Source organism: Cucumis sativus, chromosome 2, assembly GCF_000004075.3.
Source record: "Cucumis sativus cultivar 9930 chromosome 2, Cucumber_9930_V3, whole genome shotgun sequence".
NCBI classification, from domain to species: domain Eukaryota; kingdom Viridiplantae; phylum Streptophyta; class Magnoliopsida; order Cucurbitales; family Cucurbitaceae; genus Cucumis; species Cucumis sativus.
The window spans coordinates 18,168,356-18,193,744 of record NC_026656.2 but is presented as its reverse complement, the minus strand read 5'-3'; the positions used below and the strand labels follow the sequence as shown (position 1 = coordinate 18,193,744).

The following is a 25,389-nucleotide window of genomic DNA, read 5'->3' as shown; positions in this document are numbered from 1 at the left end:
CTCCTTCAAATGCTCTCATATATAAAATAATCCCTATATCATGAGAAACAGTTAAATATATTTTACTTATGCTCGATCACTATTTCCATTGGAGTTAAGCATTGTTTAATTTAGTTTGTTGTTTCTCATGACTTGTTTATTAAAAATAATTTGAAAGGCCAACTTAATCAGCTTAATTTTAATCATACTTCCCAATGATGGCCTTTTTTTTCTTCTTTTCTTTAATGTTGATAGTTAAGGGTTGTAGATACTTTGTTGACATCATCTTTAAATCTCTGCCTTCTCTCAGCATCTTCTTCAGAAGCTAGATGCCTTCTTATACTATACAAATGTTTTGTTTTATTTATATATTAAAAAGGAATATTTCGGTAACAAAAAAGTACGTCTATAATCTGCTTTATAAGATTATTAACGTATTATGGTAAAGTTACTTTTTTGTTTCAATAAAATTTGTCTACATGAACATGCATGTTTTTAACCTCAAGGAAATGTGATAATTATATCAACAAAATAAGGGTAAAGTCAAACGAATAATACATATAGTTTTGATCTAGAAATCAAAGATTTAAACTTCCTATATTAGTATTCAACTTCAAAAAAGTAGATGAAGAAGTTGAACATGATGTACGATTTTATCAAACCTATTGCTGAAAAAGAAATTTAAAAACAAACTTTTTGTGGTAATTACTAAAACGATTTTTCTTTCCATGTGGGTTTTCAAACCATCACTGGCCATAAATCCTTTGTTTTCCTAGTAGCATCCATATACTAGACAAATAGAAAAATGAAAATAAACTATAGGGCACGAATTATATATATATATATATATATATATATAAAACCCATCATCCTATGATATATATTACTGAAATACTATAAAGTAGGTAGAGTTTGATTATGTTAAATTTACTCATCTAACAGTCAATGATTCCTTTTTAGGTGGTTCAAAATATGGGAAGAAGAGAACCTGGAGGAGAAGAGTGAGGCTATTGAAATTTGTGAAAGAATAAGGAGGGACCAAAAAATAGGACATATTGGTCCATTACTCAGATATCTATTTGGTACAAACAATATATACTTGAAAAGTATAAGTAAAAGACACAGAAGTTCTTGGTCCCTGAGGAAGCTAAGAAGAATAAGAACAATTTGAAAGATACACAAACCCCGATCTCTAACATTTATTTCACTTCCCATTTTACCCTTTTTTTTCTTTCTTCCTTTCACTTTCATCCAATTTGCTCCTTTTTTTTGGAAGAAAATCATAGCTACTAACAATTATCATAACACTTTTCTTTTCCAAGTAAAACTTTCCCATTTTTTATTTTACAATAATGAGCATATGATGTATGTATCGTGATTTATTAATATTATTGTTGTGTATATATTTAAATCCCAATATATATATATATAACTCATAAAAAATAGTGATGAAAATTAGGTGTGAGCCGCATGTGCTTTATAAACAAATCTCCTTGAGGTCACATATCTTTACTACTTAAGGATATTATACTTATTAAATCATTAATTCTTCTGTAATGTATCTTTTTTTTCCATCAGAGAAACAAAAGGTAATTAAGAATTGTATGAAATCTCCACTATTTTTCTTTTTTCTCTCTTTCCCTACTAATGGAAAACTGAAACTTTCAGAGATTGTATCAGGAAGACCACAGAATGAAATCAAGAAATTATGTTAACAAAAGAAAAAGGAATCAAAATTGATTATTATCCCAATTTTCTAATTTGTGCTTTAAACCACTGCAGCTTAAATAATTTAGTTCGACTTTTTTTGTGTTTTCCTTTTGTTAGTTCACTCAAAAGAATTCCATATCCTACTGTAACCTTATTTTCTAAAAGTCAAAAGTTTGATCTCACTTTCTGTACTGAAAAAACCCACCCACAAATTTAATTAATTATCTTTCGTGAGCATTAGAATAACAAAGATTGAGATGTACAAGATAATCACATACACCATTCACAAGTTCCCCCACACGAAATACTCCAACAGTTCTCAAATCGAACCGATATGATCCGCTCAAAAATAACAAAAAAGAAAGGGAATAATAAAAAAAGATAATAAAAAATTGAATAATCTTAAGAGAGAATTGAAGAAAGATAAAAAAGAGAGTATTGGATAGGATGAGGAACAACTAGGAGGTGGAAGGAGGCATAAGATTGAGCCCCAAATTGTCACCTTTTTCCAAGATCAAGCGAGAATTCTTGTTGGTATCTGAGACATTGGAACAAATAGAAACATAATTAGTAGTAGTATCAGGATGCATCCTCTTTTTAGATGATGAAATCGCCACTCCGAACAGCTTGGTTTTGCAACTATTGTTATCAGCTTCTCCAACGTCAAGCTCCGTAACTGCACTCTTAGACGTTGCAGTTGGAGAGCTCACAAAGTGAGTTGTAACAATAGTACCAGGAACGGAAAAGTGATTTGTAGTAGTTGAAGTAGTATTAGGAGGAGAGATCCCAAGAAAATGATTAAGGGGTTTTTGGGAATTAGTAGTAGAAGGATGATGAGAGAGAAGTAAAGAAGGGAAAGAATTGCTAGGAGAAACAGGCTTCACATGGTTTTGAACAAAATAGATAATATCATTATAAAGTTTCCTCATATGACTAAGCTCCGAAATCAGCATAGAGTTATTCCTTCTTAACCTCTCATTATCCTCAGACAAAGCTGTCACCGAACTCATCATATTGTAATTACTCGTACTACTATTGTTACTAATAATTCCACTTCCCATAACCGAATATCCACCTGTCCCCGTAGCCCTCGGTGGCACTGGCGGTGAGTCGCACCAATTGATTTGCTCATCTGAATCGGACGGCGAGATGCTAACTCGTGTCGAAAATGGGAAAAAACTAGGACCGTTAATGTTTCCAAGATGGTGATGGGTGTAAGGCAGTTGTGGCTGAGCAGTTTTTCGTCTATGAATCTCGCATAACAAATGTTTTTCTCCTTTTCTGAAGAACTCATTTGCAAACTCCCATCTGTCTGGCACAATCTTTCTAAAACCCTAATCCAAAAAAAAAAATAATAATAAACAGAACATGTTAAGAAACAGTCCAAAATTGAGCAATGTTCGTTGTATGATCTGTTGAGCTACGAGGCACGACGTGGGTGTTAAATATGTATCAACTCAGTCAAGATATTCTCTTTCATCTAATAAAAAAAATAAGAAGAAGAATGTGAAGTTGTGAATTACATACGTAGGTGTTGAGCTGACGAACGAAGCTAGAGAAGTTGTTGTGTTTGAAGTAGTTAGGAAGGAGATCGCGAGCGAACTCGGGAGGACGCCAGACTACGAAAGTGGTGTCGTCTTCGCCCCAGGAGACAATGTGATCGGTGGAGGGGTCGTCGACTAATTGATAGGTTTTGGAGAGGAAAGGGGCAGGTACAGACTTGTGAGAGTCCAAAGAAAGTAAGATGCCTTCACAATTGTCAAGCATTACAGACATAGTTTGATGAAGGAAGAAGAAGAAGAAGAAAGAAGTTGGAATGGAAACTCTAACTTTTGCAATTTCTTCTAAGAAACAAAAACAAAAGTTAAGGAATGAGAGGGACTGAGTGTGTGGAATAAAATAAATGAATTTTGGTAACACATAGAAGAGAAAAAGGATGTGACGTTATTGTGGAAATCTCTAACTGTAATCTCAACATATATGTTTTTCTTTTTTACTTTATAGTTATTAGAAAAACACTTCGATTCCACTCATCTTCAAGTATCTATATTAAATGTTTAGCAAACATTTTAATTTTTTTTAAAACACAAAGTATCTTTTTAATACTTCTTTTTCTTTTGTTTTGTGATTGAGAAATATGCATAAAGATATGTGTAGTTTGTTGGTATTATTGCTGGAATAATCAGTGTGTTAAACTCCTATTGTTTTTTTTAAAAATGAAATTCTCTCTCCTCGGTTAGTGAGAGAGAGAATATGTGTCTGTCTGTATAGAACTGTGGAAATAAGGGCATTTCAAGACAAACCCGTGACTCTCACTTTCTTTCTCTCTCTCTCTCTCTCTCTCTCTCTCTCTTTTCCTCTTTCTGACATTGAACTCTCTCACACTTACTTAAAGTTGGGCACAGTAAAGAATGGTTGCTTCTTAATTTGTATATTGAAGAAATGTCTATACCATGATTTCTATTTTTTTAAAAAAAAAGTTTTTTTTTTTTTTTGTTTATCAGTTTGTTATTTTGAAGAGGAGTTCAATCATGGGAATGGAAGCTTTTCTTTTTTTTCTTTCTTCATATAATCTCCAATGAAATGGTGAGATGGATTCCTTTTTTTCTCTTCGTTGCAGGACAGTTATTTGACATAAAAACAACAACGTTCTGTTGTTGTTGTGTGTTCTTTTAATTGATTGTTTTATGTTAAAGAAATTGTTGTAAAATAGTTGCAAGCAAGAAAAAATAAATCAAATAATCTAAGAGTGGAATTATTACGTCAAGAGGGAAGGAAGGAAGAAAGGAAGGAAGGAGAGTGTTGCTTTCTTCATTTAGTGGTTCGAGGAAACAAAAATTAGCCACCAAAAAGGTTTATTTTATATATTTTTATTTTGAATATCAACGTGGTCAATTCATCAACTCATTTCTCTTCTCTTTTATCTGCTTAATTGATTAATTGTTTGTTTAAAATTATGATACATCAACTTTGTGACATAATTGATGTAACCCTTTTTTACATACTTTTTTTTTGGTGATTTTTTTCCTATTATAAAAACTGTTGATTCATATTTATTCATTTTTATATAATTTTTCCAACTAAAATGTATGTGCAATAAATTTAATACATACAGTGAGATAGCTCTTTTAATTAATTGATCAAGCTAGAACAAAAAAAAAAAAAAGCTTCTTTACAATTTGATTAATTATGACCATATGTATAATAATGTAATCCTTTCAAAAATTAAATGCCATGCATATATTTTATTTGATGTCTCTCCTTCTATGAATTGCCCAAGTGAGTGAATTATTAGCCCCAAAAGTTTTTCCACAACTTCATAATTCTCAAATATAACAATTTTCATTTCACTTGACTAAGGAAAAAAAAAAAATCAAAAGCAAAATTAGAGTAAGACAACATAATTGGAAAAGGAACAAAGAGTGAAGGGCACCCATGCAAAATCTCCAATGTGATAATTAGCACAAAGATTGCATGGAAAATCTTCCATCTAATTAAATAATGAATTAATTAGTGGATATTAATTATGAACAAACTGAGAGATCAATATCCTCCAGAAAAAAAGGTTTCATATTTTGTTATGATGAATGACTATGCAAAGTAAAAGTGGGAGATCATATCATTTCAATACATAAAAGGCAACCCAAAGTGAATAGAGATATTAGCTTCAAAAACGATAATGCCTAATTATTTCAATTAGATACTCAAAATGATTATAATCCTGATTATCTCTACGATTCTATCATTATTGGAAAACGAAAAACAAATCTTTCATCAAATAAATAATACTTTTTAAAAGAAAAAGAAAAAACACCATATCCTCTCATACTTTAGTTCTTACTAATTTTTCTTTTTTTCCATCCATCATTTAGGATCCTCTTTTATATTTTTGTGTTAATACTTACATGATTACATACCCAAAAGTTAAGTGTTTAATTTTTTAATAAATTAGCTCATCCAACATTTTATTTAAAATTACATTGAAAAACTTAAATTATTCCTTGATAACTTACTGGCCTAGTGATTTTAATTTTTGTTTAAATCTTTTTTTTCTCCCTCAGTTATTCTATTTTTTCTCTTAAACTTTTAAAATATTTATTTTGAACTTTGAAAATCTAAAATGAATTTTAAAAAATAATCAATTTTATCCTTACATTATTTTAAAATAAAATAATAAATTAACGATATAAATTTGAGTATGTGTACAGTATGCATATTAATGTAAGAATGATTTCAAGTCATATATATTAGAGAAAATTAAGCATTTGACACTGCAAAGGTTTGAATGGACTCCCTTCTTATTACTTAAGTTAAACGATGTAGTGTTTTTTCTCTAGAAAGAAGGGAGAGAAAACCCAAGTTTCTATGTTTTTTTGTTATTGAAAAAAGAGAATGAGAGTTTTATGAAAAACCTTTGGGAATGAGATGCATTTGAAAAACATATTTTTCATTGATTTATGTTGAGAAAACATACATAATTTTTCTTGAAATGTGATTTGGGAGAAGATAAAGCCATAAGAAAATTTCAATTCCCGAGAAGTGCAATGGAAAATGGGAGGAGCTCATGATACAATTTTTCTTGTTTCTTCTTGTGTTCTAAATTTCTAATGTCGTAATTTATTACAAATATAAATTTTATACATATATATACACACACACAAATATATTTCTCCTTCTTCTTCTTCCATTTCTGACGTTTTTACTGTCTGAACCATTTCAGAGAAGACTGACATTGTTATGTATATTTATATATTTGTAAAGATATATATGAATTAATGAATGAGGATGACGACAATGTTTTTAAAATTTTATAACTTTCTTTCTGCTTTCTTTTCTCTGTATACCATTCTCGTGATTTTTTGTTTGTCTTCCTTTTTTTTTTTCTTCCATCTGGTGTACGTGTGACTATTTAATCTTCCCTATTTTCACCCACTCTTTTAACCCTATTCATCATCATTTTTTTATATATAAAAAAAAACCAAGAACACCAATTAAAACTATTCCCCTTTTAAGGTTTAACGTAAACATGGCAATAATATTATCTCCACTACAGACGAGAAAGGATTGGATTAGCTAAATCTTACGTTACATAATTAATCAACCCTTTTTCTTTCTCTCGATCATACACTCAATCAATACTATATGAGTTGTTAATCCTATGGTGGGACTCTCCATTTATACAAGTGTCTTGATTAACTTGCAAGTACCTTCTCCTTATTCTCAATAAAACTACTATGTCATTCTTTATTACTACATTTAATAGGTGAATTTTTATATATCATTGTAATAATGTACTAATTTACATAATTTTTTAAAAAATTTATTGATGAAAAACATTCAAATGTGGTTGCTGTATGTTGTAAACAACCATTTTTTTTTATTTGTGTAACTATTTTGAATTTTTTTATTTCACGCAATAAGGTCCGATTCCATTTAGGGAATAGTTTTCATCCCTTAAACACATAAACTTTTGTTGCATTTTTCAACGCAATGAATGAAGGTAGCATTACTTTTCATTTATTCGGTTGGCGTAAAAAGAAACATCTAAAAATTATGTAGGACTCATAAAATAAAATAATAATGAAGAAGATAATATTGTTTGTATTCCTTGCTTTTGTACCGATCTATTATTAATGAAACAAAAATGATAAGGGTGCTAAACATGTGTCTAGTTAGTGAAAATGTCATGGTGTACCTAGTATGTTTTCTTTAAAAAAATATGAGATAAAATAATAAAGAAAATTTACATTTCTTGTCATTCAAATTTGAAGAATACAGGTGTTAGATAATTGAATTTTTAAAATATATCTTTCCAATTTTGGATTTTTGAGTTCTTAACATTTATTCAACAATTTGTTAAAAGAGGCTCAAAAGATCCCAAAAATGGTTTCTTACTAGTTTAAATTTTTTTCTATTCTTTCTAAAATTATGTAACAACCAAACATATCTATTGTTAAAACAGTGAATGGAAAGAGCTCGTAGTACCACATTTTCTTTAAGAAGAAACCAAACCGTTCGTAGTACTACATTGTATCAGTGATAAAAAAATTTGTTCCACTAAAAAATTTCTTTTACTTGTTAGAACATGAAATATTTTATATAGTACTTTCTATTATCGTTTTGACAAGTATGAAAGAGAAATGCAAGAGCATAAGAAAAGAAACATTTGTCATACTGGTTTAATTTAAACACCGTTTGAAGTTACTAATCAAAGTAGTAAGAAAAAACGAGCGAAACCAAGACATATAGATATATAATTGTGTTAGGAAGGGGAATTTTTTTGGTTAGAATTATCATATAAGACAGAATTGTTCACTAGAAAAAGGTTGGAAATGGGTCCATAAGAAAAAAGTGTGTAAGTAAATAATAAAATGTGTATGATAAAATCAAACCAACACCACCACTCATCTCTCTATCTATCTATGAATAAAAATGATGGGAGATGATCGTACTGAGCCCACCAGTACCAATAAACATACATACATACATATATATATATGAAAAACTCTACCAAAATGTCTCTCTCTTATATATATTGTTCTTGCAATATGCAACCCTAAGAAGATTCTATTCTAATTTCTTTAACCCATTCCCCCACTCTCTTCTCTACACCATCTCCCATTTTTATATTCAACCCTAAAAACACCTTACCACAAAAGAAAAAGAAAAAAACTTACTCTTCTTCCCTTTTATGTGCTCCATTTAAATTATTGCACCTACCTATTTCTGTACCATTTTTGTTACATGTATATTCACTTACGCTTTTTTAATATAATAATTGTGATTGGATTCCTATTGGTACAAAAATTTGTATTTTTGTTTCAATTTGATTCTTACTTTTAATCTTAATTTTTTACTAAACGTTTATTTTTCGTGTTAAGTATTAATGTATATTATTTGAGTATTTGATGGAATTTTAAATTTTAAATTGTAAGTGTTAAACTCTATAAATTAAATTGAAACAAAAGTGAGTAAAATTAAATGGGTAAGTTTTTGTAATTTATAAATGAAACGGAAAGTAAATCCAAAATCTGAGGTAAAAAAAGGTGTTATTTTTTCTATTTTTCTTGGCTGTCTTTGGTCCATAGTAGTAAAAGATAAAGAAATAAAATTTCACATTTTATGCAATTTTATAGAAAGAAAAGCCCTAACTATTTTGTCTCTTTATATCCATATCTGTCAACGGCGACCAACAATGCTACCATTCCTATATATATATACACACACACACACACACATATACACTCTCTTTTTCAAATATCATTATTATATATTATCATATGAACCTCAATCTGCGTCAAAACTCCTTTTATTTTCTTTAAAAGATGCAACTCCCAAATTCCTCTTCTTATTCCAACAATAAGTTTTCAATAATGTCCATTGTTTTATTATTATATTATATTATATGAACACTTTAATCAAACCATGGAAGAAAGTTACGTCTTTTAACACTAATTTTTTTTATATAATTTTATTCCGACAAAACCTTTTTAAACCATTTAGGAAAAAAAGAAAAGAAAAGAAAAGAAAAAGGTTGTTTTCTTCATTGGAAATAGTTTGGTCTAAAGAAATTAACAAAGTTTAAAGCTTTTTATAATCAATTACTTTTTTGAAAGAAAAGAAGAAGCATTTTTGTGGAGGGTATGTCTTAAGAAAGGGTAAAATAAAAGAAAAAGAGAGTAATATTTAAGTGTATATTTAAGGAGAGAGAGAGAGAGAGAGAGAGATGAATTAAAGGGTCACGAGGGGTATATGGATCCTACAAAGAATTCACACTCCCTAATTAATGCCTAATTGATTCAACAACACACATACAGTCATACATACACACACACACACCCTTTGTTTTTCTTCCTATTCCTATATATATATCTTTTTTAGTACTCTTTTGCTTGGTTTGGTGTATGGATTTCCTTCACAAATATTTTACAATTTCACGATTCCAAGAAATTAGTATCAAAGGATAAACCAAATGTACCCGTACGTTGACACCATTCATACCACCTTTACCATATTCAAACCTTCAACTTTTTTTCTTTTTCTTTTTTCTTTTTTCTTTCTTTAAGAAAATTAATCTACTATATTATTCTTTAAACATATATAAGAAAATTTATTTTAAAAAAATGTTGTACAAATAAAGTATAAGAAAGCTGATTAACCATGAATGGTTTTCTTAGTACAAAAATTTGGAAGAGGTGGGTTCAAACGTAACTTTAGCCTTTTGGTTGAAAGCATATAAATCTTATGTTAATTAACCACTATGTATATATACTTCTTCACCTCCTTCCGAATATTTGGTTTTTAGAACGTAATGACGGGTTGTAATTCGAAGGCAAATCGAAGACTTACCTTACCTTTTGGGAACACATAATTTCTTCTTATATATTTATTGTATGCTATCAATCAAATGTCCCTTCCAAAAAAATATGGTATTCCCAACGTGACATGAATCAATTTACAACCCTTTCGCTTCATTATTATTTTTGGCTTCATTGTAATTTAAATAATGAGGTTTTATTCCCACTAGATGTATAGGTAAGACCACCTCATTACCTCTAAACTTCCCTTGACACCAAGCTTCAAGAATCGTAGTACCATTTCAATCATTCAATAATTTTTCTAGATTCACCGTTTAATTAAAGGTGAATTCTTTCGGTCGCATTCTTCAAACATGCTAGGTTCAATAATTTCACCTACTAAAGCTTTTGAGTATTATTTCTTATCACAACATGACTATCTTAATTTGACTAATAGACTTGTTTCCATATAAAAACTAGTAGGCATTTTTAAATCTTTCTTTTTGAACCATTATTAAATATATTGAAGTGTGCAAGTAAAATTTCAATGGCAATGATAACCAATAGAATCTTAACTTTCTAACTTTATGACTAGTGGCTCAAATATTGACTTACATGTGTATAGTTTTATTTTTTAACAAGTCACAGGAGTAACAAGGGTCAATAGGCGTAGATACATAGGTGCTAAAATTAAATAGAGAAATTTATACTTTTTGTAAATTAAAGTTTGAGTACGATATATAGTATTTTAGTATCTAAAATTTTAAGTTTAATCATAAAATTTGATTTGGAAGTATTTTTATCCACACAATTAGTTTTTTATTAATCACTAATAAAAAAAAAACTAACATGACATTCGTTGTTTTTTTTTATATTAAGATCTTTTTTTTTTGTATATACAAAAAAAGATTTGGTATCTTTTTTTAGTAATGCTAATTGATTTTATAATTGGAAGTTGATAATACCCTAACTTAAAGGAAGGTTAGGCCAATTTAAAATTTTCTCTTTAGAAAAAGGGGGTTAGACTATATATATACTTCCATGCAAAAGTTGATTTTCTCCAACAAAAGACATTAAAAAATAGGAAAATAAGACTTCCACCAAATTGAGACCTATACACTCCCTCTAATTAATTCAAAAGAAACTTTCATTTAAAAAATTGAACTTTCATATGACCAATGGTTTCTTATCAACAAATAAAGCTAATTTTAGGTCACTTTACAAAGAGTATATCATCAAAAGGATAGAAAATACAATAAATGTCTCATGTCTTTCCCCCACATTATCTTTCCTTTTCCTCTCTACCTTTTCTTTTTACTAAAGAAGCCCTAGAGCTAAGACACCAACCACAAACCCTTCTACAAATAATAATAGAAAAGGCATGTTTTCTTCTTCATTATTTTCCGTGAGCATTAGAACCTATTGTAGGACATCACTTGAATATGAAATGAGCTTACTCCATGTTTTTTTGCTTCCACTTCATGGATCCACCCAATCCAAATATGTTATTAAAATATATTTTTTTTAAATTGAGCTCCAACCTATATATTTTAGACACATTAATATTGCAAAATACATTTTCATACTCGACTCTCTCGTATTAACGTATACATATTATGTTGTGCACAAACGGTCGAGTATAGGGGTCTAAAGAGTGGACTCTATAAATTCTCTAGACCATGAAGACATCTTTGATCTATAATTTGAATTAGTCTTTCTAATAGGTAAATTGTTTTCTTCAACTACTCACGAACGTAATTATATTATCTATTAGTTTAATTACACATTAATTTTTTTTTTATCATAGTTGATTTCACAGGAATGACTTATACATGTTACAACAACCAAAAAAAAAAGATAGGAGTAGATTTAGAGAAAACACAAAGTTGAGATGGAAGGTTAGAATGATCAAAACTGACAAGTTGATGTGATATTGGGCCTTGGAATTCCACTAATGACATGCTTTAAATGGGTGAAATGACCAGGTAATGGCCGACCCCTAGGCTTGCAAAATCAATGGGGGCCTAGCAATGGTTTTTTTCTTCTTTTTCTTTAGTACAAAACATGAACACACATGTGCATTGATTATTCAAATATGATCAAAGATTAAGAAGGGGAAGAAAAAGAAAGGAAGAGATGTTTTAGAATGTGGATGGAAGAGGGGAACATAAAGGCTGTTAGATCACATGGATATCACATTCTTTTTCTTCTCTTCCTCTTCTCTTCTTTTTATACTATATGACTTACCTATGTGTGTGTGTGTGTATATATATATGTAATCAATGTTAAAAATGAAAAAGGATATATAGATTGAAAAAGAGAGGGTCCCATTCATTTTTGCCCTTTGCCCTAATACCATAACATAGCCTTTGCACCCAAAACCCTTCTTCCCCCAATCCAAGGGATTCAGAGTAATTAATGTCGTATATATGATCCATATCAAAAACCTAAATATTCATTTGGGTCCCTCCATTTTCTATCCTCATGCTTAAAGTTTCAATCTTTTCTGTCTTTTTTGCCCTAAATGATTGTCAATTATGCCATTTTTTTCCAGTTTACAAAAGAATATAGATATGTGTGTGTGTGTTAATAATTCTGCCAAAGTTAACCTCAACTTGGTCATAGAATCATGTATGAATGATTTGAAGGATAGTTATTTTTATTTTTTGGTTTTGGTTTTGGGTGTGTGAGATGAATATATATAAGGGGTATGAATGTCTTTGTAAAAAAATAATTAATCATATGTGTTTTCCTTTCCTTATAAAACCCACCACCTAATTATCCACTTAGGAAACAAAAAAACTTTTGGCTGCTCAATCACGTCAATAAGAAAAGGGGATTGCATGTTGAGTCATCAGATGCAGATCGTTCAGCTAAAGCCATAGAATTTCCCCGGTCCCTTTTCTGGGGTAACACTAACACACCCTTTCCCCTTCACCTCTGTCCCCCCCATCTTATATTACATTTTACACATTATTTCTATTCCAATCTTATGGGACCTTAATATTTCCTTTAACATTATACACACACACACACTTTGATTTCACTTTGATTTTTAAGTATAGTTTTCATTTGGTTTACATGTTTTCAAAATGCTACCCATTCAATCATTCAGTTTTGTGTGTAGGTTTAAGATTTTCATTAAAGGTTCATTTTTCATCCTTAGTGTTGATTAATTAAAAATAATTATAATTAATTAAGTTTAACTATTTTTCACTGTTATTAAAATTAAATTCAAATTTCCACTTCATAATTCTTTTTAAATCAATTATTAGATATTTATGTTAGTGGTTGAGAGTGAAGATGTAATGAAAAAAGTTTAAAATGTAGAATTTTTAAATATGAAAAAAAAAAAAAAAGTATTTTTCCAAGAGAAAAAAACAAAACACAACAAAAGAGTTGTGTGTGCTTGTGTTATCAATTATATTCATTTTGAAAAGAAAAGGAAATAATTGGTTTAAATTCCATATGATCAAACTTTTATTATATATAGATATATATTTATTTTAAAGAAAGAAAAGAGCTTGAAAGTTAGTAAATTAGATTATAGGAGTAGAGACTTGAAATCTGAGTTTTTGTTTTTTAAATTTTTGCCCTTTATAGCATCACGTCTACTGTTACCAAAAGTGGAACCAAAACTTACAATGCTGGTGCTTTTTTCTGATGTTGGCTTTAATTAAAGAAACTCTAAGCTGTTTTCACGATCCATCCCCCAAAAAGTAAAAAATAAAAATAATAACAAATACACACATTTCTTATCCATCAATTCCCAATCCCATCATTTATCAGTTCCTCCTTATAATTTCTCCTTCAAAACTATAAAACATAACAAACTTCAGAACATTATCACCATACAACATAATGTCTTTTCAACACCCTATATATATATCACACACACTCACACAGAACACACACACCTTAATATATATAAATATTCTTTATTCCATTTGATCATAAACTTATCATTCTTTATTTTTTGTCTTTTTTGTAGACTGTTTCTGTGTGTGAGAAAGAAGAGAAAAGGAGGAATGAGTGAAGAAGGAAAGTGGGATTTGAAGATTTTAATTTTTCCCTTTGTTTCTTTTTTTGAAAGAGATGAATGATGCATAAAATCTATGAGGAAAAACAAATAGATACAAAGTGGAAGAAAGGCACAAAAGACCCCACAAAGACAAAGAACGAAGGAACGGAAAAAAATAATAAAAATAAAAGAAAGTTAGTAAAAGAAAGAAAAAAAAGGATAGGAAAGGAAATGAGAGAAGCAGCTTTATAGGGAATAAGGAGTGTTGGATCGATGATTGAAGTGAAACCAAAGTCCCACTCCTTATTCCTTAATGGAATTTCAGTCTGTCCACTACAGATTTACATTACAAAAAACAACATTTTTTCACTTCTTTTCTTTTTCTTCTTCTTATTATTATTTAGAGAGAGAGAGAGAGAGAGAGAGAGAGAGAGAGACTGTGTGTGTGTGTGAGAGAGAGGTCGAAAAAAGAAAAAGGCAAAGAGGTATGAGTATGACAGGACTTGTATGGGCTGAGATTTGCGGTGGTGAAAGTGGAAGTGGAGATTCAATAATTAATGTAACACTAATTATACATATAGTTTATAATCATGGCACAACCATTTTTCATTTTTTCCTCTTTGTCATCACTTTCGAACCCATCATTACATAAGCCAAACAAAGTTCATTAAAATCTATCTCCCTCACTCTCTTCACTTTTCTTCTAATTCCAAAACCCATTCAGCAATTTCTCCATTTTTTTTTTCTTTGTTTGAATGATGGAGCTATGGAACTTTGAAATTACACCCACGTTATGTTATTATTGGTTAGTAGTACTGTATTATCATTAATGTATGATTGGAATATACATAGAGTGAAGATTAGTATTATTATATGATAGATTAAAGCAGAATTAATTCATACTCTCGTTAAACTGTTGATACCTTCTTCAGTGCAGTTGGGCCTTGTGCTTCCTAAGCATTAAGACACTTGGGATTAGTGTGGGTTGGACCCATTTCATGGGTTCGGTACAAATGGGCTCAATTTTTGGGCCCTGGGATCATTGTACATTAAAGTGGCACAGTTTCATCTTCCCCCAAAAGTGATAGGAACGATGTGATCTCAGTTTGAGCTAGAAAGGCCCAAAAAGAACAAAGAAAACAAAGTTGAGATTAGAGTATACAAGCTTTTGAAGAATGAAGGAAGATCTTAACTCTACTCTTCAAATCTTGGCTGAAATAGCTGTTTATCGCTAGTTCCACCTTCGTAGATATACAGTGAGATGACAATTATCTCTAGAAGTATAAGAAATTTTACGTAAAATGAAAAAAAAAGAAGGGAGTTACAAGAGTTGTGCTCAAAGTAGACAATACAATACTATTGTAGATAGATATGTTAGACTTTAGAGAGTATACGTTGTCCCTACCACAGTTTCATGTTGGCTGAGGAGAAAACTCGTATATAAAAGTGAGAACAAGTATATTTTCTAACTATACGACTTTTTTTGTGGTTCCAAAATCAAATAACAAGAGTTTAAATTGAAGGTGTACAATATCATTATTTATATGCATAATTAGTACATTGATTAAAGATATTAGGTAACACAAGGAATTTTTCCATTTTAAATTTGTGTGGAATCAGAGTTATGTCAGGAGATAGCTTATATTAGTTGTTCGTTTGGTATATCAAAGTCTTAGGCTTCATAAATTTTGAATATCAGATACAATATTTATAGGATTGTGAATTATATTTGATGAACCTAAAGGATCGACACAAGAGACTATGAGATTCAAAGCGAGAGAGTGATTGAGTATATAATGGGTGTAATTTTCACACATTGGATATGATCAAGGTACAAATGATCCATTTATAGGAGCCTAATCCTAGAGCAACTTAATTTACATTTACAATTATAATACATTACAGAGGAGTTTGATTAATTAAGGACATGTCAAAAGGGTTCTCTAATAACAAAATCAAAACATCCTTACTCCTTTCACTCTTACTCTGCTCTTACCAAACCCCAACAAAAACGGATTATCAAACAAAGAGGTATGTTATAGGATTTCTGTATTAATCAAACTTAACATCATAATTCGAATGGTAAGTATAAATTTTACTACTAACCAAAGATCCAATTTAGATTTTGTTCCCAATCAAACAAACAAATAAAACTGGGAAGTCGGTTTATTGATACTAATTATAAAATGAAGAACATCACTTCACATGCATCCCTTGCAATATGGATTAAAGAAATGCATATGAATATATAAAGAATTGTTATCAAGTTTGACTTTTAATTGCAATAAACAAACAAACATCCAAAAGACAAACACAGCCTTCCAGACGCAATTATTTTACCAATCAGCCACCGTCCATTATGAACAAATCAAACTCTAAAAGTATTAAGTAAAGCATTATTAAGAATAATAAATAGTACAATGATGGAGCAAAAATATGTAAACTAAAATTTGATTTTATATATATTATGATTATCATCACTCACACATATGGTAATTAAAAGAATGAGATAATTAAAAATCGAAAAAAAATTAAAATAAAAGCCAACATTCATTCACATGTCGCTGCCCGGAAACCGACCTGTATTGCACTAGTCGGGCAAACGGGCAGCCAATCGAAACCCCGTTTCTGTCGCTTATTCCACTTTTACCCTTCCCGTTCTGGCGTCCCCCGTTTCTGTTCCAGTTGTCGCAGTCCGCCATTTCCTAGACACCTCAAGAACAAAAAAACAAGTACTGATCTTAATAAATGTTCAAGTGATTCTCGATTTCGTTTTCGTTTTCGTTTTCAAACGACTGTGCAATTCTTGAGCGACATGGGGACATTGAGTTTCTTGGAATCGAAAATTATGGGGCAATCGATGTGTCTGTAGAATTTTGGCTTCACTAATTGGCCCAGCACGTAGGCTCTGGATCTGATCACGAATCTCAGTTTCAACGGCAATGGTGTTTCGGGGGTTCCAGTGGAACCGCTCAGACTTGCTCCACTTCCGTACAGTGGGACTCTGGTACCGATTACATTGATTGTCATAGATCTATGACTCTTCCGTGATTGATAGAACTTTTTAACCTGAAAATTCCGACAATTTGTTAGAGATTGAATGAGAAGAAATTTGGGGGTTAGGGTTTTGGGAGCTTACGGTTCCTGATGCGACTGTGATTTCGGAATATGATAAATCGACGGGAGTAGGAGAGACGTGGACGCCGAAGAATGATCCGGTGTTTCGAAAAATGAGTTTCACAGTAGAATTTACGGAAGCCATATCAGTGGCGACGCCCGTAAAATCGGAACCGGCTTGGATTTTGAATTGCTCGAATGTAATGCTCTGTAAAAAATTCGGAAATTCAACGAACAAGAAACAAGAAAAAAAAAATCCCTAATATAGAAAATGTATTGCATTGCTATTGTGGTTTTACCTTCATAGTGATCTTGGGCTTCATCGGCCTACTAGCACCCCAAAGAATCAAAGCAAACATAGAGAAAAGAACAACAAATCCCAAAATGAAAGCGAGAACATAACAGCGACGAGGAAGAGATTTTCCCCGATCTTCGTCTTCAAGAAGACCTTCCTCTTCGATCACATCGCATTCCTTCCATGGCTTCTGACCCTTCCGATGTGCGCCGCGAGAGACGTCATTAGGAGTGATCTTCCTGGATCCAGGTTTAAGAGATCCAGAAAACCTACTGGAGGAAGATTCTCTAGAGTGACGGCCGACGGAGGAGCGAGAATGGGGAGGGGAGTCCATGGGACTAGTGAGAACAGGAGTAGAGTGAAAGGAGGTGGCAGTCTTCTCCCCATCGTGTGAGTCTCTGGAAGGGCTCTGAACGAAGTAGACAGGACGGCGAGGAGATCTGGTCGGAGAAGAAGGGGCGATACTGGTGACTTCGGAGTCGGTTTTAGCGTGCATTGTGGGAGTTATTGGGGTGTTGAAGAAATGGGAGTTGGGTTAAGGTAGAATGGAAGATTGTAGAGCGTTGATTTGAGTTTGGAATGGAGATCAAGACTCAAGAGAGTGAAAGTGTAAAGAGTAACGCCATTGAAGAAGGGGAGACGCGGTTTTGTGAAGTGAGTATTAAAAACAGAAAAGGAAGAAAAGGGTAAAAAGGGGAATGGGAGATGAAATTTTGGCGTAAGGCTGAAGAAGGAGAGATTTCTGGGCAATGGAATTTTAGTTACTGACAGCTAGATTACAGTTGGCACCGCCAACACGAATCTTCATTATTGAACACGCTAAAGCCTAAACCCTTCCATTTTTTTTTTATATATATATATAATTAAACAAACAATAATATTAAAAAATACAAAATTAAAATAGAATAGATTTTGGTAATAAATCAGACACTTCACAATTTATAATTATATATGTGTGTGTATAAATAAGTAAAAAAATATATATATAGAAGAGAGATTATCATTATTGTTTGCGATATTGTGATAGTGAGTTGTTAAGCAATTGAGAATTGGGATTTATGGAGTTAATGTTAAACGTTAGGTTGCGTCGGTGGTAAGAGGGGGGCAAACGGAGCATGTGAAGTGTAACCAATCCATGTGCGTGGGCTGCTGCCAAAATCCTTTTTTTCTTTTCTGTTCTTTTTAAATCAAAACGTTTATGTTATTTGGCGGCCTTTTAATATTGCTTTTCCTTTTTTTTCTTACTACCTACATTACTCCATTATTTGCACTCATTCACATTTTTTACTAAAACACATACATTTTTTTTATCCCTTATTTGTATCAATTTTCACATTTACTTTCCTATACTTATTACTAATTCAACTCTTTTTTTTTTATATCATTAACCAAATGTCCTTTCTATATATAATTATATGAATTCGCTTTTTGTCATGGTTATTGTTGTTACTGTCATTATTGTTATGGATAATACTGGATTTGATAGTTTATAATTTTATGTAACTGTGTTAACAAAAATAGTTCAATTACCTTCATGGTTGAAATATGTTATGATGATCAATTAATTGAGTTTCATTACAATTGTGCACATTTTATTGGTATATTAGTATTTACGTTTTTAAATTTAGTGACTAATTTTGATTCTAACTTAAAACTTAACAATACGACTTTTTAGGCATCAAACAGTAATTCACGTGTTATTTTTAGTAGGGTCAATAATATTTTACAACCTTCGATTTTACATGCATATTGATTATTAGGTTTCTAATTTTTATGCGTTTGATCCATGTCCTAGTGACATATATCTCATAAATGTTAAAAGTCAACACGAGTACAACTAAGTTGATTGAGACTTTATATACTCGATAAAAATGGCAAGAATTTGATTCTCCACCAAAGAAAAAATTAAAAGAAAAAAGTATTCAAGTGTTACAAAACTCAACTTTTAGGTCGCAGTATGGCCTTATAATCATCGATGTTGGAAATCAACCGAGTAGCAGAATGTTAGAAGTTCCATGCTAGTGCTTATAGCATTTGTAAGTTCTTTTGGTTGTGCATGATTTAACATTTTTTTCTAAACAGTATTTAGTAAGTAAAGTTATATATTTTAAAATTCTAGACATCTAAATAGTAATTCAACATATTTATAGCTGCATAAAATATTAAATATTGATACGGTTAACAAAAGTATAATTCGGTCCAATAATCGACTTAAACTTGTAATATAAAAATAAGCATTTTCATAAGTAGAATAATAGTGAGAGATTCAAATGCAAACGATAAATCAAACCATTTAAAAGGAATAGAAATTGAATATCTATTCTCAAAACAGGTAATTTAACATGTTTATCTTTACTAGAAAAAAAAGTCATTTTGTTTAACCTATCACTAGAAAGGAAAAAAGCTCTAAAAGTTGGTGTGCAAGGACGAGCAAGATTTATATTATTATCACCATGGTGTGATTCGTTCAACTTGGAATCTATTGACTACATTCCATGCTATGGTAACAATATTAGGTATTTTACTGACTTCTTATATGAGCTACATTCGAGTAGATAAATCAAAGGTTTCGCCTTTATTAATTGCAATGTCACTTCAGTTGTTCGATTTTGTTGCACATGTCACACACATTAATTGATATTCATTTGGCTTGAAGATCATCCTCTATGAGTGGACCATCTTTTAAAAGATGATAGTTGTTTTTCACTTTATATTTTTTTCTGTTAGTTACGAAAAAAATATCTTGTTTTTTTTAAAGTATGAAAAACAAACCCGAACCTTATAGTTAGTTATCACATTTTAAAACTTAATAAAAACATAGTAACATTCTTAATTATCACTTAATCAACAGAATTAGACACACAACCTAATATTTAAATACTAATTAACACAACTTCTAACGGTATGTTCAAAGAAGATGTCCACACGTTAATTAACCATAAAAGTCGATAATCAAAATCTCATGGGTAAGGGCTTTCCTATAGAGGCCCAACGTTGTCCAATAGCGGCCCATTTTAGACCCCTAATCCCGACATTATATTGCAGCGCGAAAGCCTTTCCCCGCCTGAAATATTCGCCTTATTCCAACGCGACATTGTAGCCGCGGCGGACTCCTCCAAAATTCCCTCCCGGCCATCAGTTTTCTCCTAAGGTATAATCTTCTTTCTCTCTTTTAGATACACCACTCCTCTCTCAGATCACTCTCAATTTCATTCTCAGATCCGTTAGTTCTTCATAGCTTCACCTTCTTACCGGTTCGTCTTTCGTAAAACCGATCCTTATTCGTCTTTCTTCTCCTCTTTTCTGGGATCTGATCCGTCGCTAGTCCATTAATTTTTGATTCCATGGACTTCAGTTTGTCGGATTTGTGCCTTGGTCTTATCGTATTAATTTCTAGATCGAGATCTGTAAATCAAGTTTATTTATTTATGGTTGTTATACTGTTTTTTCCGAAATATATTACCTGTTGTTGTTTACTGTTCACCTTAACTACGAGTTTATTTTTTGTTTTTATTTTATGTGAATTTTCTGGTATCGGTTCGGTTTCGTTATGTTTACATTCTTTTCGATCTGTTTTCATGCGTTGTATTTTTTTTCACCTCTTATATTGTCATGATAGATTGAATATGTGGACTCTAAGGGATGAGCAAACCTCTTCTCATAGTGATTGTCTCCTGTTGTTTCACTCTGGATCAGCAAATTTCTAGTTATGAATCTGTATTCTTGTGGATGTATTTCCTCATTGGTTTATATGCTTTGATTCGGAGACTAAAATGATGTGTTTGTATACGTTTTTATTTTCTTATCTTATTAATCATTTTGCGTTCTGCCGAATTGGGCTTCGATGAATCATTAAAGGTTCATATGTTATGTTGCAAACGATCTCTAAATACTTGTCCATCTTGCTATTTTTCAACCGTTCTTGGCATTCGTCATTTTAGATCTGTTTTCAACGAAGATTTATAGTAGTGTCCACGGTTTGCAGGATCTCATTTTTCTTTAATAGCTATCTATGCCTTTCAAAATCTCTACTTTTGGCCTATTGTCGGGATAGTTTTTCTTTAATTTCTGTTCTAAACTTGAAATAGAATTTCTCATGTGACGTGGATTTTGGAAATTATTGCAGGGAAGAAGTAGCCATGGCTGATCAGGTTCAACATCCCACTATCTATCAGAAGGTTGCTGGTCAGCTCTCTCTTCAGTCGAGGGTTGCTTCGGGTTTTCGTGCCAGTGATGATGGCCTTAGGAATCCTGCTCTCTATCAGAGACGTGCACCGATCACCAATTATTCCAATGTTGCTTTTCAATATCCTGCTGTGCAATCCTGTGTAGCTACAACTGATCTTTCTAGGGTTGCCTCAACCGCTTCCCCCATTTTTGTTGCTGCCCCTGCTGAGAAAGGAAACTTTATGCTTGACTTTCTTATGGGTGGTGTGTCTGCTGCTGTGTCCAAGACAGCTGCTGCCCCCATTGAGCGTGTCAAACTCTTAATTCAAAATCAGGATGAGATGATTAAATCCGGACGTTTGTCTGAGCCATACAAGGGTATTGGTGATTGTTTTAAGCGCACAATGCAAGAGGAGGGTTTCGGTTCATTGTGGAGAGGAAACACTGCCAATGTCATCCGTTATTTCCCCACTCAAGTGAGTGGTTTTCTTCTGTTGAGCTAATTGTTTCTTGAGCTAATTTTATCTCTCCATTTTCTCAACTTTCTTGAGCTAATTGTTTTACGGTTTTTTGCTCCAGGCATTGAACTTTGCTTTTAAGGATTACTTCAAGAGACTTTTCAACTTCAAGAAAGACAGGGATGGTTACTGGAAATGGTTTGCCGGTAACCTGGCATCCGGTGGTGCAGCTGGTGCTTCATCTCTTCTTTTTGTTTACTCTCTTGACTATGCTCGTACCCGATTGGCAAATGATGCCAAAGCTGCCAAGAAGGGTGGAGAAAGGCAATTCAATGGACTGGTTGATGTCTACAGGAAGACATTGCAGTCTGATGGTGTTGCTGGTCTATATCGTGGGTTTAACATTTCTTGCGTTGGTATCATCGTGTACCGAGGTTTATACTTCGGAATGTACGATTCTCTAAAGCCTGTTTTGTTGACCGGGAAGATGCAGGTCAGTTTGCTAGTGGTGTTAGTTGTTTGCTGTGGGGATTATATAAATTGGGTTCATCAGTGGATGCCAATGTTTGAATTGCTATGTTCTGATTATATTCTACTTTTTTTGTGAGTGCAGGATAGTTTCTTCGCTAGCTTTGCCCTTGGTTGGCTCATCACCAATGGTGCCGGTCTCGCATCCTACCCAATTGACACTGTTCGTAGAAGAATGATGATGACGTCTGGTGAAGCAGTGAAGTACAAGAGCTCAATGGATGCCTTCTCTCAGATCTTGAAGAACGAAGGTGCCAAGTCTCTCTTCAAGGGTGCTGGTGCTAACATTCTCCGTGCCGTTGCTGGTGCTGGTGTGCTTGCCGGTTACGATAAGTTGCAGGTGATCGTCTTCGGGAAGAAATACGGATCTGGTGGCGCATAAGCTGAGGTAGTTAACCTCACCTTAAAGGTTTATTCATTTTTCAGATGTTGATGAAAATGTCTCCAGAGTTTTGGACTTTGTTCCGGCCATTTTTTTTCCTTCAATAATTTAGTTTTGAAGGGAGTAATTCCCAAACTTTTCAGTTATTAAAAGGCTATACTTTAGTTTTCGACTGAGATGCAGAGCTTTTAGAAGTGTTTCACATTGGGATCACCCATTAGAATCTCAAAATAATTTCTCAGATATTTTGATTTAATTGTATTCTGTTTATTTAAGTGAAACTTTCACTTACTTTACAACTGAGGATGTTCATCTGGGGGCTTGTAGTAGACGGAATGTTTTACGATCTAGAAATTCCAAAATCAAACCAATCTACCTTTAAATCTTTTAACTCTGTTTTTTTAGTTCTTAGAATAGCCATACAACAAAGTTTATTCAGCTTTCAGTACGCATGAGGAGATCAAGAATTAGCATTTTACGTAACAATTGTTAGCAAATGAATGCAAAGATATATGATTTAGATGCACAAATGATTGATTTTTTTCATTCAAACAAGTATTGTGTTTGCCTTGTTATTCTCTAGCTCTATTCCATTTTCACAATCCTCAAACACGTCGAAAAAGATGTATAAATCTGGTAAGTAACATTATTATGTATGTAAATAAATGTTCGAATCAACTAATCCATTCTCACCACTAAATTTGGCAACATGAATAGTTCAAGTGTACTAATATTTATATTTTATTCAGAATTTTCTAATTCGCCCACTTAGTTGGAACTTCAAAAGAAATAATATATAAGAACTTCAACAACCCACCGGCCACCACTTGAATAAAAGTCAAATTTGCACAAAATAGACCATTCAAGCTCTACAATGAACACATCAAATAAGTGGCCAAACCCCTCAAATTCTCGCCTAAATTCTGACTTTCATACCAAACATATGCTTTATAGTTCATCAGCGGCCCATGAGAACCCTTTTATGTCACATTGAATAAAACTCTCTGCCGTGTCCTATTTTTCTTCCAAAAATCATAACTAAATCATATATGTATTTCAATCTAAAGCGAGAGACAAAAATGTATATTTTCCCCTAAATCATGAATCATATTGCTTAACATTCAATTACAAAACAATACCCAAACATAATGGGAAAATATTGGAACAAAGTGGCAGTTAAGAAGGATTGGATGAGGATGGAGTGAGAATTGTACACGGTCTAAGCTGGAGGCCTCTCTAATGCAAATGAAGACAACTTTTTTGCGAGGAAAATCGATGAAGGGCCGAAGGAATTCCAGCATCTGTTAGAGTTGGGTTGAGTCCGTCTTGCACCTACTCCGAGGAATGTGATGCCCAAATTTCAAAATAAAGATGGATATGTAATTTCGCTTTCATGTTTGTTTGTTTGTGTAATGGAAGAGCAGTGATGATGGGAGAGAGGGCGAAACTAAAGGGATGGATATTGTCCAAAGTGAATGTCTATACAGAAAAGCAAAAAGTAAAAAGAAAAAAAAAGTTTAAAACTGGTGTCTAACGAGTCATACGTATTTGGTGTAATTAGAAAAAAAATACATTACTGTTATGAAATTAAAAGCTCATAAACATATTAAATGTTTCAAAATTTTAGAGATCTCAATGGTAATTTATTATACCAATAACCAAAATTAGAGATTGATATTGTAACTTAACACAAAATTAGAGATTGATATTGTAACTTAACATATTTTATAGTTTAACTGATAATGCCTTTTTATGTATAATGAAAACACATACTATATATTGATTAAATTATGGATTATGACACTAGTTGTTAATATTGTAATTTAACATATGGCTAGTTATAGAAATGCCTTTTCGTTTAATCTATGACCAATATATAAAAAATAAAAAAAGAAAAAAGGCGTGCAGAAGTGAGCACGATTTTATTCAACTTTGTTATTGTTGTTATTATTTAAAGTATATAATATAAACCTTAATTTTGTAGTTAATTATCAATTTGGCCTTCCATTTTTCAATTTTCTCAACTTTATACTAAGTCGTTAATGAAAGTTTGTACCATTTTTTATTAATAATACTTTATCAATAAAATCAGACACGTAAACACAATAATGTGTCAACACTAATTAATGAATAAAATCAATATCTATGTCAATAATTTTTAGTTTATTTCTAGTGCTATGTCCAAGTGACATGTGAAGAATTAAAATTCAAGTTTAAACCTTCCATCTAACCTTGAAAAATAAAAACATGTTCAAGAAGTTATTGAGTAATAACACACTAAATTTTTTATTTTTATTATGTTTTGCATGTATTAGTGATAGATTTATATTTTGGTAGAATTTATGTATGAGTGAATATTTGTTTATTAATAATAGATTTGTAACATTAATATTGGTTTATATTTGTAATTATTTTAAATATGATTTTTTAAAAAT

The 25,389-nt window shown here is 31.7% G+C and overlaps 3 protein-coding genes across 3 annotated transcripts; 1 reads left to right on the top strand and 2 right to left on the bottom strand.

The window, feature by feature from the left end:
• Positions 1 to 1,878: 1,878 nt before the first annotated feature.
• Positions 1,879 to 3,662, bottom strand: LOC101218781 (heat stress transcription factor B-4). The gene is made up of 2 exons (XM_004142965.3): positions 3,217 to 3,662; positions 1,879 to 3,023 (listed from the first exon to the last, which is right to left on the bottom strand). The coding sequence occupies exons 1-2, from the start codon at positions 3,463 to 3,465 to the stop codon at positions 2,148 to 2,150; spliced, it is 1,125 nt and encodes a 374-aa protein (XP_004143013.1). The 5' UTR covers positions 3,466 to 3,662; the 3' UTR covers positions 1,879 to 2,147.
• A 12,769-nt stretch (positions 3,663 to 16,431) lies between these two features.
• LOC101203977 (hypothetical protein) lies at positions 16,432 to 18,123 on the bottom strand. The gene is made up of 3 exons (XM_004142823.3): positions 17,424 to 18,123; positions 17,147 to 17,332; positions 16,432 to 17,076 (listed from the first exon to the last, which is right to left on the bottom strand). The coding sequence occupies exons 1-3, from the start codon at positions 17,913 to 17,915 to the stop codon at positions 16,795 to 16,797; spliced, it is 960 nt and encodes a 319-aa protein (XP_004142871.1). The 5' UTR covers positions 17,916 to 18,123; the 3' UTR covers positions 16,432 to 16,794.
• Positions 18,124 to 20,417: 2,294 nt separating this feature from the next.
• LOC101203484 (ADP,ATP carrier protein 1, mitochondrial) lies at positions 20,418 to 23,345 on the top strand. Its single transcript, XM_004142821.3, has 4 exons — positions 20,418 to 20,570; positions 21,546 to 22,062; positions 22,166 to 22,537; positions 22,658 to 23,345. The coding sequence occupies exons 2-4, from the start codon at positions 21,559 to 21,561 to the stop codon at positions 22,952 to 22,954; spliced, it is 1,173 nt and encodes a 390-aa protein (XP_004142869.3). The 5' UTR covers positions 20,418 to 20,570; positions 21,546 to 21,558; the 3' UTR covers positions 22,955 to 23,345.
• The last annotated feature ends 2,044 nt before the right edge of the window (positions 23,346 to 25,389 follow it).